The sequence below is a fragment of the Oncorhynchus mykiss genome, chromosome 32 (assembly GCF_013265735.2).
Source record: "Oncorhynchus mykiss isolate Arlee chromosome 32, USDA_OmykA_1.1, whole genome shotgun sequence".
Taxonomy (NCBI): domain Eukaryota; kingdom Metazoa; phylum Chordata; class Actinopteri; order Salmoniformes; family Salmonidae; genus Oncorhynchus; species Oncorhynchus mykiss.
This window is the reverse complement of record NC_050572.1, coordinates 18,188,356-18,207,331: the sequence shown is the minus strand read 5'-3', so window position 1 is coordinate 18,207,331 and position 18,976 is coordinate 18,188,356. Positions and strand designations below refer to the sequence as shown.

Below are 18,976 nucleotides of genomic sequence, written 5' to 3'. Positions count from 1 at the left end.
CAGTTGAGAACAAGTTCTCATTTACAACTGCGACCTGGCCAAGATAAAGCAGACGAAGCAGAGCGACACAAACAGAGTTACACATAGGATAAACAAACGTACAGTCAATAACACAATACAAAAATCTATATGCAGTGTGTACAAATGTAGTAAGATTAGGGAGGTAAGGCAATAAAATATGCCATAGTGGTGAAATAATTACAATTTAGCAATTAAACACTAGAGTGATAGATGTGCAGAAGATTAATGTGCAAGTAGAGATACTGGGGTGCAAAGGAGCAAAAAAATAAATAACAATATAGGGAAGAGGTAGTTGGGTGGGCTACTTACAGATGGGCTGTGTACAGGTGCAATGATCGGTAAGCTGCTCTGACAACTGATGCTTAAAGTTAGTGAGGGAGATATAAGACTCCAGCTTCAGTGATTTTTGCAATTCGTTCCAGTCATTGGTAGCAGAGAACTGGAAGGAAAGGCGGCCAAAGTAGGTGTTGGGGATGACCAGTGAAATATACCTGCTGGAGCGCGTGCTACGGGTGGGTGCTGCTATGGTGACCAGTGAGCTGAGGCGGGGCTTTACCTAGCAAAGACTTATAGATGACCTGGAGCCAGTGGGATTGGCGACGAATATGAAGCGAGGGCCAGCCAATGAGAGCATACAGGTTGCAGTGGTGGGTAGTATACGGGGATTTGGTGACAAAACAGATGGCACTGTGATAGACTACATCCAATTTACTGAGTAGGTTTTTGGACATCGCCGAAGTCAAGGATCGGTAGGATAATCAGTTTTACAAGGGTATGTTTGGCAGCATGAGTGAAGGATACTTTGTTGCGAAATAGGAAGCCGATTCCATATTTAATTTTGGATTGGAGATGCTTAATTTGAGTTTGGAAGGCGAGTTTACAGTCTAACCAGACACCTATGTATTTGTAGTTGTCCACATATTCGAAGTCAGACCCGTCCAGAGTAGTGATGCTAGACGGGCGGGTGCGGGTGCAGGCAGCGATCGGTTGAAAGCATGCATTTAGTTTTACATGCATTTAAGAGCAGTTGGAGGCAACGGAAGGAGTGTTGTATGGCATTGAAGCTCGTCTGTAGGTTTGTTAAAACAGTGTCCAAAGAAGGGCCAGAAGTATACAGAATGGTGTCATCTGCGTGGATCAGAGAATCACCAGCAGCAAGAGCGACATCATTGATGTATACAGAGAAAAGAGTCGGTCCAAGAATTGAACCATGTGGCACCCCCATAGAGACTGCCAGAGGTCCGGACAACAGGCCCTCCGATTTAACACATTGAAGTCTGAGAAGTAGTTGGTGAGCCAGGCATAGCAGTCATTTGAGAAACCAAGGCTGTTGAGTCTGCCGATAAGAATGCGGTGATTGACAGAGTCGAAAGCCTTGGCCAGGTCGATGAAGACGACTGCACAGTATTGTTTTTTATCGATGGTGGTTATGATATCGTTTAGAACCTTGAGCGTGGCTGAGGTGCACCCATGACTCGCTCTGAAACCAGATTGCATATCGGAGAAGGTACGGTGGGATTTGAAATGGTCGGTGATCTGTTTGTTAACTTGGCTTTCAAAAACTTTCGAAAGGCAGGGTAGGATAGATATAGGTCTATAATAGTTTGGGTCTAGAGTGTTACCCCCTTTGAAGACGTGGATGACCGCGGCAGCTTTCCAAACTTACCAGAACAACTGCCATGCAGTGCTGCTGGTGGTAACAATATATCTGATGTATAGTTTGTTGAAAAATTCAACAGGAAGAAGAAAAAATAAGGGAGATGTTTTGAGGACAACTCACTGTTCAGGTGAGTTTATATCCTCCAGAGGACCTCTGTTTATTCTGGAAGGGTCCATGGAGCCCCACTGCGCCTGAGGCTTCTGCTCAAGATGATTCTTCAGTATCGATTTCTCCCCCTCTGCAAAGACACGGAGAGATAGCATAGTGTTACAGTCTGCTTGCTGTGTCACAAAATTATTTCCTATATTGTGCACTACCTTTGACCAAGGCCCGATAGGACTCCAAAAGTCATGCTTTGACAGTGGAATTCAACGTTTGGGGTCATGTGGGAACTGCAGTGGGGTCACCAAAATGTACACACAAAAAATTTGATTGCAGATTATTGTGAGTGAGAATATACAAACGTTTCTGCGAAAGATAAGTTGAAAAATTAAATGTTATTGAGTAAATGTATTGATTGGTTTAATGAAATGATAATGAATTGAAGGTTATTTGTTGATGTAAAATCAAAATGTACCGATTTTAAGGTTGTGCCATTAGATTTGGAGTGTGGTGGGGTCTTGAGATATTCTTGCAAAAAAAGTTGGAATACCACTGCTATATACCACTGAATAGGATGCCATTTGGGATGCCCCCACTGTATATATCCTCTCTCTTTAGTTCAGATGAAAACACCTGAGAAGCTAAGGCCACTGAAGGATGTCATGCCATCTGACACTGTATCATTACACAATGCATGTCAAGCACTCTCTCAAAAAAAATGCTAAGTATGAAAATATTGACATAAGACTTTAGAAATCTTAATGTGTCTGTTACAGCTTACATGTTATGATACAATATCTGTTGACAATTACATCAAAAGGGCCAAACAAAGAAAAACACTTCTGTTCTATGTGTTCAACACATGCTGGTAGCATAGTTAGTGACAGTGAGAGAGAGAGAGAGAGCGAGAGCGAGAGCGAGAGAAAAAGAGCGATACAGAGAGAGAAAGAGAGAGTGAGAGAAAGAGAGAGAGAGAGAGAGAAGCAAGAGTGAGATGAATAGAAAGAAATGAGGAGAGATAAGAGACGGCGAGAGATATGGAGAGAGAGAGAGAGACTGCTGTGCTTCATGATGTTGTGGGAAATATTTCAGTCCAGGGGGGAACAGAGTCATCACCGTCGGAGACAGACAGAGAGTGTGAACACGGTTGGAATCAAAGTCAACAGCCTTATCAGTCTTTCAAACAGCACCTGGAGAGGCCCGAAATTATCCCCTTTTGCGTCAATTTCTTCCTTTTCAGTTGTCCCAGATTTTAACCTCTTAGGATAACATTAACCTGATTTGAAGATCACACCAAGGCATTGTGTCCTCAATATGCATCTAAAGAGGAGGTGGAAACTATTTTGATAAAAATAACTTCCCTCTGATGGAAGAAAGATGCCTCCTTGTACTTCTTTTCTCTTAGAAAAGGCTACTGGAGCGGACAGCATAATGGATTCATATGGACTTGGTTGCATATGAGCGATTCATTGTATATTCCTGTTGAAATAAAATAATGCAAAACCCACCTCTGAAAAAAGTGTCGGTGGGACGGTGTCAAAGTGCAATTTACTGTGAAAAGTCACTACCTCCTGAGCAATAACCTTGTTCTGTGTTATTCTCCAGAGCCTTTATGGCATCCATAGATTCCTCAATTGTCAGACCAAACTCTGCCGTGTTCAACTGTGGGAATTCAACTGAGGGAATTCCTATTATGGGTGCCATGGTCCTTGTGTCAGTCAACCCCACCGCTCAACCACCACCAGGCCACACCATGTGCTGATGAATATTCATGATCTCCGGAAAGTGTTGCCCGTGCTTAGTTGTGATTGTAATCTCTGCTGACACTGTGTCGTACTCATAACAGCCACTCATTCACAGCGTTTAGTCCAGGAAGTCTCATGAATACTGATGGCTGCAGTTAGAGGAGTGATGAGGATTCTCAGGCAGAGATATGTGTTGTGGTGGATGTGGTGGATTGCTCTATGAAGTGGCTGAATCCTTATGGCGAATATACTGACCCATTATACGTCTGTCAGCCTGCATTCTGAACAGAAGCTTATCATTGAATAATCAGCAAACTTGGGGTTGGGTTACAGTAGTTCTGAACAACTAGAGCCACTGTGGTGTAGTTGTCATCAATATATCAGAATCAAATTAAATATTATTTGTCACATGCCGATCACAACTTTACCTTGAAATGCTTACCTATGAGTCCTTTCACAACAATGCAGTGTAAAATATTTTTTAAATAGTAACAATAACAAGGCTATATACAAGGAGTACCGGTACTGAGTCAATGTGCAGGGGTACAAGGTAGTTGAGGTAATTTAGGTAATATGTACATGTAGTTAGGGGTAAAAGGGACTAGGCAATCAGGATAGATAATAAATAGAGTACCAGCATTGAAAACAGTTGAAGTCGGAAGTTTACATACACTTAGGTTGGAGTCAATAAAACTTGTTTTTCAACCACGCCACAAATGTATTGTTAACAAACTATAGTTTTGGCAAGTCGGTTAGGACATCTCCTTTGTGCATGACACAATAATTTTTTCCAACAACTGTTTACAGATTATTTCACTTATAATTCACTGTGTCACAATTCCAGTGGGTCAGAAGTTAACATACACTAAGTTGACTGTGCCTTTAAACAGCTTGGAAAATTCCATAAAATTATGTCATGGATTCAGAAGCTTCTGATAGGCTAATTGACATCATTTGAGTCAATTGGAGGTGTACCTGTGGATGTATTTCAAGGCCTACCTTCAAACTCAGTGCCTCTTTGCTTGACATCATGGGAAAATCAAAAGAAATAAGCCAAGACTTCAGAAAAAAATTGTAGACCTCCACAAGTGTGGTTCATCTTTGGGAGCGATTTACAAATGCCTGAAGGTACCACGTTCATCTGTACAAACAAGAGTATGCAAGTACAAACACCATGGGACCACACAGCTGTCATACCGCTCAGGAATGAGACGCGTTCTCTCCTAGAGATGTATGTACTTTGGTGCGAAAAGTGCAAATCAATCCCAGAACAACAGCAAAGGACCTTGTGAAGATGCTGGAGGAGTACAAAAGTACTTTTTAGAGAAATGTCCTCTGGTCTGATGAAACAAAAATAGAACTGTTTGGCCATCATAACCATCGTTATGTTTGGAGGAAAAAGGGGGATGCTTGCAAGCCGAAGAACACCATCCCGACCGTGAAGCACGGAGTGGCAGCATCATGTTGTGGGGATGCTTTGCTGCAGGAGGGACTGTTGCACTTCACAAAATAAAGGCATCATGAGGGAGGACAATTACGTGGATATATTGAAGCAACATCTCAAGACATCAGTCAGGAAGTTAAAGCTTGGTTGCAAATCGATCTTCCAAAAAGGAGAATGACCCCATGCATACTTCCAAACTTGTGGCAAAATGGCTTAAGGAAAACAAAGTCAAGCTATTGGAATGGCCATCACAAAGCCCTGACCTCAATCCTATAGAACATTTGTGGGCAGAACTGAAAAAGCGTGTGCGAGCAAGGAGGCCTACAAACCTGACTCAGTTACACCAGCTCTGTGTCACGACTCCCACCGAAGGTGGCTCCCCTGCCTGTTTGGGCGGCGCTCTGCGGTCATCATCGCCGGTCTAGTAGCCGCCACCGATCCCTTTTACCTTTACTGTTTGGGTCCTGTGTTTGGGCCGGTCAGTTTTATGCGCGTAGTGTTTTGGCGTGACCATTTGTACCGGAATAAAATACGATTGTCCGAACCCTCTGCTCTCTGCACCTGACTCCAACCCACTACTCCTAGAAGACGTGACAGAATCCCACACCATTGAATGGAGTCAGGAGCAGCTGCACCTCCTCTCCCATCTATGGAGGAGCGAGTTCTCCATCATACGGCCATTCTCCACCGTATCGGGTCGGCAATGGACCAGATGAGGGAGAGGATGGACCGATGGGAGAGGAGTGGCCTCCCTACCTCACCCCCAGCTCCTCTTCCACCAGCACCACCTACCCCTCCTCCGGCGTCCGGATCCGGTGCCCTGCGTCTGGCGCTCCCCAGGGAGTACGATGGAACGGCGGCTGGGTGCCAGGGGTTCCTACTACAGTTGAAGCTGTACCTGGCTACCGTTCGTCCGACTCCCTCAGGGGAGGAGAGTGGGAGCGCCCTCGTCTCTTGTCTGACGGGTCGAGCCCTGGAGTGGGCCAACGCAGTGTGGAATGGCCCAGACTCGGCAAGGGATCACTACCCCGAGTTCACCTGCCGGTTCAGGGCTGTGTTCGGCTGTTTCACCAGCAACAGGAGACAAGGACTTTGCGCTGGAGTTCTGGACCTTGGCCGCCGGGGCGGGGTGGAACGACAGGGCCCTGATTGACCACTATTGCTGTAGCCTCCGGGAGGACGTCCGCAGGGAGCTAGCTTGTCGGGATACCACCCTCTCCCTCAACGAACTTCTTGACATTTCCATCCGACTGGACAACCTGCTGGCTGCCCGCGGGCGTCCAGAATGGGCCCTGTTGGTTCCACCTCCAGGTCCTCCCGCTCCAATCCCCATGGAGTTAGGGGGGCGGCATCGAGGGGGACCCGGAGGATGCTCCTCCTGCACCAGCTGTGGTCGGGGAGGACACACTGCCGATCGGTGCTGGAGGAGCTTGTCTGGGAGTAGGGATGGTAGGCAGAGCACTCCTCGTTCACCCCAGGTGAGTCAGCACCAGACTCACCCAGAGCTCCCTGTTGGTCATATGTTCTTACTAATTTATTTTTCTGAGTTGTCTCCCTCTCTACAGCATAAGACGCTAGTCGATTCAGGTGCAGCTGGGGAACTTTATGGATCGTGGTATTCCCCTGGTGTCGTTAGACCAACCTTTCCCCGTGCACTCCTTAGACAGCCGACCATTAGGGTAATGGCTGGTCGGGGATGCCACGGTTCCACTGGACATGGTAACGCAGGGGGATCATAAGGAGCGGATTAGTCTCTTCCTTATTGATTCACCTGCATTTCCAGTGGTGCTGGGGATTCCCTGGCTGGCTAATCACAATCCTGAGATTTCATGGAGACAGGAGGCTCTCAGAGGGTGGTCAGAGGAGTGTTCAGGCAGGTGCATAGGAGTTTCTATCGGTGCGACGACGGTGGAGTCCAGACCAGGTTTCCACTGAATATGCCAATTTGGCTATCGCCTTCTGTAAGAAGAGGGCGACCCAATTACCACCTCATCGACGAGGGGATTGCGCAATAAACCTCCTGGTAAACGCTGCACTTTCCAGGAGTCACATGTACCGGTTGTCCCAGGAGGAGACAGTGGCTATGGAGACATATGTCACTGAATCTCTGGGACAGGGGTACATTCGGCCCTCCATGTCAACCGTCTCCTCAAGCTTCTTTTTTTGTGAAGAAAGAGGGAGGTCTGCGTCCGTGCATTGATTATGGAGGTCTAAATTCCATCACAGTGGGGTTTAGTTACCCGCTACCTCTCATCGCCACGGCGGTGGAATCATTTCACGGGGCGCGTTTCGTAACAAAACTGGACCTTAGGAGTGCGTATAATTTGGTGCGTATCCGGGAGGGAGATGAGTGGAAGACCGCGTTTAGTACCACATCAGGCCATTATGAGTACCTCGTCATGCCGTATGGGTTGAATAATGCTCCAGCCATTTTCCAATCTTTCATAGATGAGATTCTCAGAGACCTGCCATGGGCAGGGTGTGGTAGTGTATATCGATGATATACTGATCTACTCTGCCACACGCACGTGCACGCGTCTCTGGTGCGTAGGGTACTTGGGTGACTGCTGGAGCATGACCTGTACGTCAAGGCTGAGAAATGTGTGTTCTCCAAAGAAGCCGTTTCCTTCCTGGGTTATCGCATTTCCACCTCTAGAGTGGTGATGGAGTGTGACCGCGTTACAGCCGTGCGTAATTGGCTGACTCAGACCACGGTAAAGGAGGTGCAGCGGTTTTTAGGGTTTGCCAATTATTACCGGAGGTTTATCCGGGGTTTTGGTCAGGTGGCTGCTCCCATTACCTCACTGCTGAAAGGGGGGGCGGCGCGATTGCGCTGGTCAGCAGAGGCGGGCAGAGCTTTCAGTCGCCTGAAGGAGCTGTTCACCGACGCTCCCGTGCTGGCTCTTCCGGACCCCTCTTTGGCATTCATAGTGGAGGTGGACGCGTCCGAGGCTGGGGTGGGAGCCATGCTATCACAGCGCTCTGGCACGCCACCAAAGCTCTGCCCCTGCGCTTTCTTTGAGGAAGCTCGGTCCGGCGGAGCGGAACTCTGACGTGGGGGACCGGGAGTTGTTAGCTGTTGTCAAGGCTCTGAAGGTGTGGAGACATTGGCTTGAGGGGGCCAAACATCTGGACTGACCATCGTAATCTCGAGTATATCCGTGCAGCGAGGAGATTGATTCTGTGTCAGGCGGGCTATTTTTTTTTTACCCGATTTCGTTTTACGATTTCCTATCGGCCAGGCTCACCCAATACGAAGGCCGATGCGCTGTCCCGCCTATATGACACCGAGGAGCGGCCCGTCGATCCGACTCCCATCCTCCCAGCTTCATGTCTGGTAGCACCGGTGGTATGGGAGGTGGACGCGGAGATCGAGCGGGCGTTACAGTTGGAACCTGCACCCCCTCTGTGTCCAGCAGGTGTTCAGTACGTGCCGCTTGGTGTCCGTGATCGGTTGATTCGATGGGCCCATACACTACCCTCTTCGGGTCATCCTGGTATCGAGAGGACAGTGCCGAGTCTTAGGGGGAGGTACTGGTGGCCCATTTTGGTCAAGGACGTGAGGTTTTATGTCTCCTCCTGCTCGGTGTGCGCTCAGAGCAAGGCTCCTCGACACCTGCGTAGAGGGAAGTTACAACCCCTCCCTGTTCCACAATGGCCGTGGTCGCATTTGTCGGTGGATTTTCTCACCGACCTTCCCCCGTCTCAGGGAAACACCACAATCCTGGTCGTTGTGGATCAGTTTTCTAAGTCCTGACGTCTCATCCCGTTGCCCGGTCTCCCTATGGCCCTACAGACTGCGGAGGCTCTGTTTACCCATGTCTTCCGGCACTACGGGGTGCCTGAGGACATCGTTTCTGATCGAGGTCCCCAGTTCACGTCCAGTGTTTGGTGGGCGTTCATGGAACGGCTGGGGATCTCGGTCAACCTGACCTCGGGTTTCCATGGGCAGGTGGAGAGAGAGAACCAGGATGTGGGTAGGTTTCTGCGGTCGTATTGCCGGGACCGGCCTGGTGAATGGGCGAGGTACGTCCCATGGGTGGAGGGGGCTCAGAATTCCCTCCGCCACTCCTCTACAAACATGTCACCGTTCCAGTGCGTGTTGGGCTACCAGCCGGTCCTGGCTCCGTGGCATCAGAGCCAGACCGAGGCACCTGCTGTGGAGGAATGGGTGAATCATTAAAACAAGCTATTGGACAGCAGAAGAGCGCTGACCAGCACCGTAGTGAGGCCCCCGTGTTTGCACCGGGGGACCGGGTCTGGCCGGTCAGTCTTATGCGCCTAGTGTTTTGGAGTGACCGTTTGTACAGGAATAAAATAGGATTGTCCGAAACCTCTGCTCTCTGCACCTGACTCCAACCCACTACTCCTAGAAGACCTGACACTCTGTCAGGAGCAATGGGCCAAAATGCACCCAACTTATTGTGGGAAGCTTGCGGAAGGCTGCCCGAAACGTTTGACCCAAGTTAAACAATTTAAAGGCAATGCTACTAAATACTAATTGAGTGTACGTAAACTTCTGACCCACTGGAAATGTGATGAAAGAAATAAAAGCTGAAATAAATCATTCTCCCTGCTATTATTCTGACATTTCACATTCTTAAAATAAAGTGGTGATCCTAACCGACCTAAAACAGGGATTTTTATCTCTGATTAAATGTCAGGAATTGTGAAAACTGAGTTAATGTATTTGGCTAAGGTGTATGTAAACTTACAACTTCAACTGTGTGTGAAGGTGTGAGTGTGTGTGTATGTGGCATCAATATGCATGTGTGTTTTGTGTATGAAGTGTATGAAGTGTGAGTGTGTGGGTAGAGTCCAGTGAGTGTGCATAGAGCGAGTGCAAGAGAGTCAGTACAAAAGTCTGTTCAATGCAAATTGGCCGGGTAGCCATTTGATTAACTGTTCAGTAGTCTTATGGATTGGGGGTAGAAGCTGTTAAGAAGCGTTTGGGACCTAGACTTGGCACCCAGGTAACGGTTGCCGTGAGGCAGCAGAGAGAAAAGTCTATGACTAGGGTGGCTGGAGTCTTTGGCAATGTTTAGGGCCTTCCTATGACACCGTCTAGTATAGAGGTCCTGGATGGCAAGAAGCTTGGCCCCAGTGATGTACTGGGCCATACGCACTACCCTCTGTAAAGCCTTGGGGTCAGATGCCGAGCAGTTGCCATATCAGGCGGTGATGCAACCAGTCAGGATGCTCTCGATGGTGCAGCTGTAGAACTGTTTGAGGATCTGAGGTCCCATGACAATTATTTTTATCCTCCTGAGGGGGAAGAGGTGTTGTCGTGCCCTATTCACGACTGTGTTGTCATGTGGACCATAATAGATCCTTAGTGATGTGGACACCGAGGAACCTGAAGCTCTCAGACACACTGATAGTAGTACGGTATCATAGTTAGCAGACAAGAAACTGGAGTAACAATTAAAAGCTTGCTGTATGTACTGTATGAGGTGGAGAGATAGTGTTCAACTCTTCAGAGAATCGTGTAGACAGTGAGTGAGTCAGCAGCAGTCCAGGCTGACAGAGGTGTGTCTGTTTAAATGTGGGAGGTAATGCTGTAGAAGTGTATACATAAGTAGCAGCGGTCTGTCACCTTTGCTGTCGGTAAAGTTGCGTATGCTGAGGATGTTGTTGACGTCGCCGTAGTGGTTCTGCTTGATGTACGGGGTCTTCTCTGGGGTGTCCTGCAGCTGCATGGTCACCTCCTCCAGTTCCTTATCCAACTGCACAGACACATTGTGTTAAAAGGGGCAAAGTGATTTAAATAGTGTTTAAGGGGTTAAAATAGTGTTAAATTGTTAAAATAGAGTTGTTAAACAGTGATAGGAAAATAGCAGCAAGGAAACATTTTCTACTCAACTCCATTGTACTTCTAGAGTGGCTCTAGGAACAACTAAAAGGGCAACGGCTACTCTTACACTGCTAGAAGGGAGTAGATACAGTGAAATGCATCACAGAGAGACTTCTGGAAGTGATTGGCATGAGATTTCTCCTCATGTCATTCAACATCAAAGACACAAAACATCCTAAATTTAAAGGAAAGTAGAAAGGAGGATACACTGTATAGTTGTGACTAGATGGTGCTACTGACAGACAGGGCCTATTAGAGATAAGGCTCTAACATGCACCCACACTGCTCTGCTCACCAACGAGCGTCTGCGAATTCAGTTCTGTTTGTGACGCTGAACGCGGTGCAAGTCCTGCCTCTCCCATCTCCTCATTGGTTTATAGAAGCAGATACCCACGAGCCATCTCCTCATTGGTTATACCCACGTGGGTGATTGAAAGATGAACTGAGTTCGGTTGGTCGTTGTGGTAACTATGAAAGTTAGATGCCAATCGCCATATAAAGTCTAAAGAAGAAAAAGCCTGGAAGGAGGAGAGATGACTAGAAACGATTCGGTTGACCGTTTTATGTGTGGATTAATTGTTGGAGTAAAGGGCCTTGTGCATTTCAGGTAAAATAACAACCCAACGTTTATATCCCTGGACAAATTAGCTAGCAACAGCAAGCTAGCTAAATAGGACAAATTAGCTAGTAACTGCAAGCTAGCTGACTAAATTGCTATAAATGTTTAATGCTTTTTGACCTGTCCCCAAATTAATATGGTTCAGAGTTTGTTTTGATATTTTAACCTGTGTGTCGTGATCGTGTTTGGTGTGGGGGGACAAAATCAATTTGCGCGCGGCCAGTTTGTGTACGGTGTGACCTCTTACTCTCACCAATGAAAAATACCATACTTTAGATACAATAAATCCTAAAAAAACAGGTGTCAATCTGGTAACAATGATCTTCACCAACAGGGCCATGAGTTTTTACTGACCATGTAAAGTTGACAAGGGAAAGTTCTGGGTACTAAATGTAGGTAACAGGTCAGGTCATGTGGTGGGGAATGACTCCTTGCCCTCTTCATAAAACATGACGTGACACAAGACAACATCACGATGACGTCACCTCTGTTATCTTCATGCGGAGGCGGTGGTTGTCGGTCTGCAGGCCGTCCAGTCTGGACGTGTTGGCCTGGTTCACACTCGTCACTGACGTGGACATCTTGGAGTCCTCTTTCTTCTGGTTCGTATTGAACTTTAACCTCCGATTCTGAGTAGCAGCATCCGGATTGGTCCTCATCGTGATGAACTGCAAGTTGTTATAATAAAGTAGAGTGGCTTAGAAGGACAGGTTAAAGTGTCACATCTCATTCCTCACCTGGTATCATGTTACACTTACTCACTCACATTTGAATGTTTTAAATACAAGGGAAAGTAGTTCATATAATCATTAACATTATACTTTCTGAGAGTACTCTTAGAGTGGTTGAATCTATACTGAACAAATATATAAACGCAAAATGCAACAATTTCAATGATTTTACTGAGTTACAGTTCATGTAAGGAAATCATTAGGCCCTAATTTATGGATTTCACATGACTGGGCAGGGGCACAGAGCTGGGTGGGAGCACACCCACTAGGGAGCCATTCCCAGCCAAACAGAATGAGTTTTTCCCCACACAGATCTGGGTGGGAGCACACCCAGTAGGGAGCCATTCCCAGCCAAACAGAATGAGTTTTTCCCCACAAAAGAGCTCTGGTATCAGACGATCCCGCACACTCTCTCAAAACTTGAGAAATCTGTGGCATTGTGTTGTGTGACAAGACTGCACATTTTAAAGTGGCCTTTTATTGTCCCGAGCACAAGATGCACCTGTGTAATGATCATGCTGTTTAATCTGATTCTTTATATACCAACAGGGATGTAAACACATTTGTGCACAACATTTGAGAGAAAGAAGTTTATGCGTATGGAACATTTCTGGAATGTTTTATTTCAGCTCATGAAACATGGGACCAACACTTTGCATGTTGCATTTATATTTTTGCTCAGTATAGTTTGTTCTACAGTTCATGCCCCTTTGATGGACAGGAAGTGACACTACTATTTCCTGTTGTCCTTACCTTTGGCACAAACACCAGACAGAGAGTGATCGTGCTGCAGAAGATGATGACCAGAGCCACGATGCAGAACTGCACATTGGGCTGGTCTCGCGTGAGGAAGGATACAGCCGCCCCGATGATACACATGATGCCCACATTGTACACACTCATCCCGATGTACTTGCTGTCATTCAGGGCCGGGATGCTCACATTCCTCGTCTCCCAGGCCAGGAAACAGCCAAACAACTGGAGGAGAAGGGAGAGGATAGGATGGAAGGGTTGGAATAGAGAAGAGGAGAGGAGAAGAGAAAAGGGGAGAAGAGGAGAGAGAGGAGAATAGGACAGTAGGATGAGAGGAGAGAAACAGGAAAGTCAGAAGAAAGGGGAGGAGAAAGCAGGAGGAGAGGAGAGAAGAATAGGAGAGAAGGAGAAGGCAGGAGGAGAGGAGAGAAGAATAGGAGAGGATGAGAAGGCAGGATGAGAGGAGAGAAGAATAGGAGAGGAGAGGAGGAGAGGAGAGAATAATAGGATAGGAGAGGAGAGAAGGATAGGAGAGGAGGAGAAGGCAGGAGGAGAGGAGAGAAGAATAGGAGAGGAGGAGAAGGCAGGAGGAGAGGAGAGAAGAATAGGATAGGAGAGGAGAGGAGGAGAAGGCAGGAGGAGAGGAGAGAAGAATAGGATAGGAGAGGAGAGGAGGAGAAGGCAGGAGGAGAGAAGAGAAGAATAGGATAGGAGAGGAGGAGAAGGCAGGAGGAGGGGAGAGAAGAATAGGAGGAGAAGGCAGGAGGAGAGGAGAAAAGAATAGGAGAGGAGGAGAAGGCAGGAGGAGAGGAGAGAAGAATATGATAGGAGAGGAGGAGAAGGCAGGAGGAGGGGAGAGAAGAATAGGAGAGGAGGAGAAGGCAGGAGGAGGGGAGAGAAGAATAGGAGGAGAAGGCAGGAAGAGAGGAGAGAAGAATAGGAGAGGAGGAGAAGGCAGGAGGAGAGGTGAAAAGAAAACAGAAGGGAGATAAATAAAAGATAAAGATGGATGTATTGTATAGGCCTAGTAAGGTATATAGCTATTGTACAATATGTCTAGTAGTCAGGATTCAGTCATGATATAGAGACAGCTCATTATGTACACAAAATACATTAATCATACCATCTAATGTGACCTACAGCACCCTATAGCAGACAACAGAATTGAATGTAAACTTAGAAAGCCTTTTGATTTTGAGGTCATAAATGGGTTCTTTTCTGAGAGTGTTCACTTCATGGAGTACTCCAGAACAGAACCCCAGTGTCTCTCAACATTCTAATGAATAATGTAGGAGTTAAGCGCTGTAGAGTGGGATAGTTTTATTGAAGTGTTAATGAGTCTTAAACTAAAATGACAAGTAGCAGCATTACAGGAGCAGTCGTCACAGATGATGAATAGGTGTGTGTGTGTGCCATAGAGAGATGATGACTCAATGCTCAGCTGCTGCGCCTACTGTTGTCATGTCCCAGTTGTCTCAGATAAGAACTTTGAAGTCTGTCACCCCATGTGTCTAATGTTCTGTCCCTGTGATCTCCCTCTGTCTCTTCTCACTTTATATCAGTCCCTGTGATCTCCCTCGGTTTCTTCTCTATTTATATCTGTCCCTCTGATCTCCCTCTTCTCTCTTTCTTTGTGTCCCTGTGATCTCCCTCTGTTTCATCTCTCTTTGTGTCCCTGTGATCGCCCTCTGTCTCATCTCTATTTCTTTGTGTCCCTGTGATCTCCCTCTGTCTCTTCTCTTATTCTTTCTGTCTCTGTGCTCTCCCTCTTTCTCATCTCTTTCTATCCCTGTGATCTCCCTCTGTCTCTTCTCTTGTTCTTTATGTCCCTGTGCTCTCCCTCTGTCTCTTCTCTTGTTCTTTATGTCCCTGTGCTATCCCTGTTTTTTCTTTCTTTCTTTCTTTCTTTCTGTCCCTGTGATCTCCCTCTGTCTCTTCTCTTGTTCTTTGTGTCCCTGTGATCTCCCTCTGTCTATTCTCTCTTTCTGTCTCTGTACTCATCCTCTGTCTACCCCTGTGCTCTCCCTCTGTCTCTTCTCTTGTTCTTTATGTCCCTGTGCTATCCCTGTCTATTCTTTCTATCCCCGTGATCTCCCTCCTTCTCCTTTCTCTTTCTGTCCCTGTGATCTCCCTCTGTCTCTTCTCTTTCTCTTTTTGTTTTACTCTCACTGTCTTTACCATTCTTTGGCTTCATCCCACTTTCTTACTCTCTAGCCCACACCCCTCTCACTCTCTTCCTCATCCCATCTCTCTCCCTCTGTCTGTTCTCTCTGGACTTAAAGTGGACTTAAAGGCTGAATTATTTACAGTCTAGGCTAGTTAAGTTAAGGTATTCAAACACGCCAGCCGAAGGGAAGAAGAACGTTTTCAAAGATGTCACATTTCATTTAGAAACCCTGGGCTTCTGGAGGGGCTCGGTCACACACACACACACACACAAGGGGGTGGCAGTGAGGGGCTCACCTCACCAGTGAGGGGCTCATGAGGAACCTAGTCACTACAGAATGGTAGCACTCTTATAAAGTTAGGGAGAGAACAGTCATAGTTCTCTTTCTCACAGTGTCTTTAATGAAGGACAAGTTCATTGTCAGTAATCTATCAATGAACCTAGTTTCATATTTATACACTAATACAAAGTCGGAGTCATACCCCAGTATTCAGATAGAATAATATAATTTGCTCTATGCCTGATGAAATCGACATCTAACAAACATGTATGTAGACAGATATTAAAATGGTGCTGGATATCAGGACAGCGATCAATCACCTCGGATTAGACAAAGAGCTTCTGGATATCAGGACAGCGATCACTCACCTCGGACTAGACAAAGAGCTTCTGGATATCAGGACAGTGATCACTACCTCGGACTAGACAAAGAGCTTCTGGATATCAGGACAGCAATCACTACCTCGGACTAGACAAAGAGCTTCTGGATATCAGGACAGCAATCACTACCTCGGACTAGACAAAGAGCTTCTGGATATCAGGACAGCAATCACTACCTCGGATTGGACAAAGAGCTTCTGGATATCAGGACAGCAATCACTACCTCGGACTAGACAAAGAGCTTCTGGATATCAGGACAGCAATCACTACCTCGGATTGGACAAAGAGCTTCTGGATATCAGGACAGCAATCACTACCTCGGACTAGACAAAGAGCTTCTGGATATCAGGACAGCAATCACTACCTCGGATTGGACAAAGAGCTTCTGGATATCAGGACAGCAATCACTACCTCGGATTGGACAAAGAGCTTCTGGATATCAGGACAGCAATCACTACCTCGGATTGGACAAAGAGCTTCTGGATATCAGGACAGCAATCACTACCTCGGATTGGACAAAGAGCTTCTGGATATCAGGACAGCAATCACTACCTCGGATTGGACAAAGAGCTTCTGGATATCAGGACAGCAATCACTACCTCGGATTGGACAAAGAGCTTCTGGATATCAGGACAGCAATCACTACCTCGGATTGGACAAAGAGCTTCTGGATATCAGGACAGCAATCACTACCTCGGACTAGACAAAGAGCTTCTGGATATCAGGACAGCAATCACTACCTCGGACTAGACAAAGAGCTTCTGGATATCAGGACAGCAATCACTACCTCGGATTGGACAAAGAGCTTCTGGATATCAGGACAGCGATCACTACCTCGGACTAGACAAAGAGCTTCTGGATATCAGGACAGCAATCACTACCTCGGACTAGACAAAGAGCTTCTGGATATCAGGACAGCAATCACTACCTCGGACTAGACAAAGAGCTTCTGGATATCAGGACAGCAATCACTACCTCGGATTGGACAAAGAGCTTCTGGATATCAGGACAGCAATCACTACCTCGGATTAGACAAATATTTTTTCTACAACAAGCAAGACTCACAAGATATTCTCCAAACACCGGCAGGGCCGACATCCAGGTTATTCGCAAGAGGAAGCGACGCAAGTACAGAGGACGAAGAGACGGATGCCTCGTCAGGACCCGGAGAAGGCGAGTAGGAAGGCTGCCGTTACCGTCAATATTACTCACCAACGTGTGAGCATTGGACAATAAATTAGACAAAGTACGATCACGAATATCCTACCAACGGGACATCAAATATTATCTTTGTTCATCATATGTGCATAGTCACTTTAACGATACCTACATGTACATACCACCTCAATAAGCCTGACTAACCGGTGTCTGTATATAGCCTTGCTACTGTTATTTTCAATGTCTTTTCACTGTTCTTTTATTTCTTTACTTACCTACACACACACACAAACCTTTTTTTCACACTATTGGTTAGAGCCTGTAAGCAAGCATTTCACTGTAAGGTCTACACCTGTTGTATTTGGTGCGAATGACAAATAAACTTTGATTTGATTTGAGATATATTTAACATATGTGTGCTTTGGGTGTGGCAGAGAACTTGCTATTGAACTCTCTATCATTAAACCATGACCATGGCATACACATGTTGGAGTGTGTTGATGAAGATAACAGCCACCACCTCTTCCTTCCCTGCTTCACACACAGTCTCTCTCTTTACTCACCATAAGCAGGCCCTTGTAAGCGTAGACAATTCCCAGCCAAATGGTCATATGTGTGTTCTCACAGTGTTCCAGGAAGGGCCGGATGGCTATGTCCTGCCCCTGGGGGTCTGCCTGCAGGGAAACAAAGAGAAAAGAGATGGGCTGGTGAGTGGTGGGCACATGCATGTCAACAACAACAATCAATATCTGAACACCCTGTCTTCCAAATAAATAAGTTAGATAGCATCAACCATATAAAGATGGTTATTTTCTTGCTCTTGATGAAGAATAAAATATATGTGACATATTCTGACAGTTTTGTCCATGCTGTCAATTAATATCCACCTACATGTCAAATCTGGAGTATCAAATGGAATATATGAGAAATGCAGGAAATTGTCAGCAAGCAATGGTTCAAACACTTTCCCTCTATGCAGGCGTTTCATATGATATCCACTCATTCTCTGGCACGTTGAGACTAGGCCTGCATCCACAATGGCACCCTATCCCCTATGTAGTGCACTAGAGTGGCTTGCAAAAGTATCCACCTCCCTTGGCATTTTCCCTATTTTGTTGCCTTAGAACCTGGAATTAAAATAGATTTTGGAGGGGATTGTATCATTTGATTTACACAACATGCCTAACACTTTGAAGATGGAAAATATTTTTCTTATTGGGAAACAAACAAGAAACATGACAAAAACACTTAAAACTTGAGCGTGCATAACCATTCACCCCCAAGTCAATACTTTGTAGAGCCACCTTTTTCAGCAATTCCAGCTGCAAATCTCTTGGGGTATGTCTCTATAAGCTTGGTACATCTAGCCACTGGGATTTTTTCCCATTCTTCAAGACAAAACTGCTCCAGCTTCTTCAAGTTGGCTGGGTTCCGGTGGTGTACAGCAATCTTTAAGTCATACCACAGATTCACAATTGGATTGAGGTCTGGGCTTTGACTAGGCCATTCCAAGACATTTAAATGTTTCCCCTTAAACCACTCGAGTGTTGCTTTAGCAGTATGTTTAGGGTTATTGTCCTGCTGGAAGGTGAACCTCCGTCCCAGTCTCAAATCTCTGGAAGACAAACAGGTTTCCCTCAAGGATTTCCCTGTATTTAGCGTCATCCAGCATTCCTTCAATTCTGACCAGTTTCCCAGTCCCTGCCAATGAAAAACATCCCCACAGCATGATGCTGCCACCCCCATGATTCAATGTGGGGATGGTGTTCTCAGGGTGATGGGAGGTGTTGGGTTTGCGCCAGACACAGCGTTGTCCTTGATGGCCAAAAAGCCCAATTTTAGTCTCATCTGACCAGAGTGCCTTCTTCTATCTGTTTGGGGAGTATCCCACATGCCTTTTGGCGAACACCAAATGTGTTTGTTTATTTTTTTCTTTAAGCAATGGCTTTTTTTCTGGACACTCTTCTGTAAAGCCCAGCTCTGTGGAGTGTATGGCTTAAAGTGGTCCTATGGACAGATACTCCAATCTCCGCTGTGGAGCTTTGCAGCTCCTTCAGAGTTA

At 46.3% G+C, this 18,976-nt stretch overlaps 1 protein-coding gene across 1 annotated transcript in view; it reads right to left on the bottom strand.

The window, feature by feature from the left end:
* The window catches only part of LOC110489398 (gamma-aminobutyric acid type B receptor subunit 2), a 370,472-nt gene that overhangs the window by 25,569 nt on the left and 325,927 nt on the right, over positions 1-18,976 (bottom strand). Inside the window, exons 14-18 of the mRNA XM_036970730.1 lie at positions 17,478-17,588; positions 12,930-13,154; positions 11,931-12,113; positions 10,569-10,698; positions 1,802-1,919 (exon numbers count right to left, since the gene is read on the bottom strand). Of these exons, the coding sequence (XP_036826625.1) occupies positions 1,802-1,919; positions 10,569-10,698; positions 11,931-12,113; positions 12,930-13,154; positions 17,478-17,588 (767 nt within the window). The remainder of the gene's footprint in view (positions 1-1,801; positions 1,920-10,568; positions 10,699-11,930; positions 12,114-12,929; positions 13,155-17,477; positions 17,589-18,976) is intronic.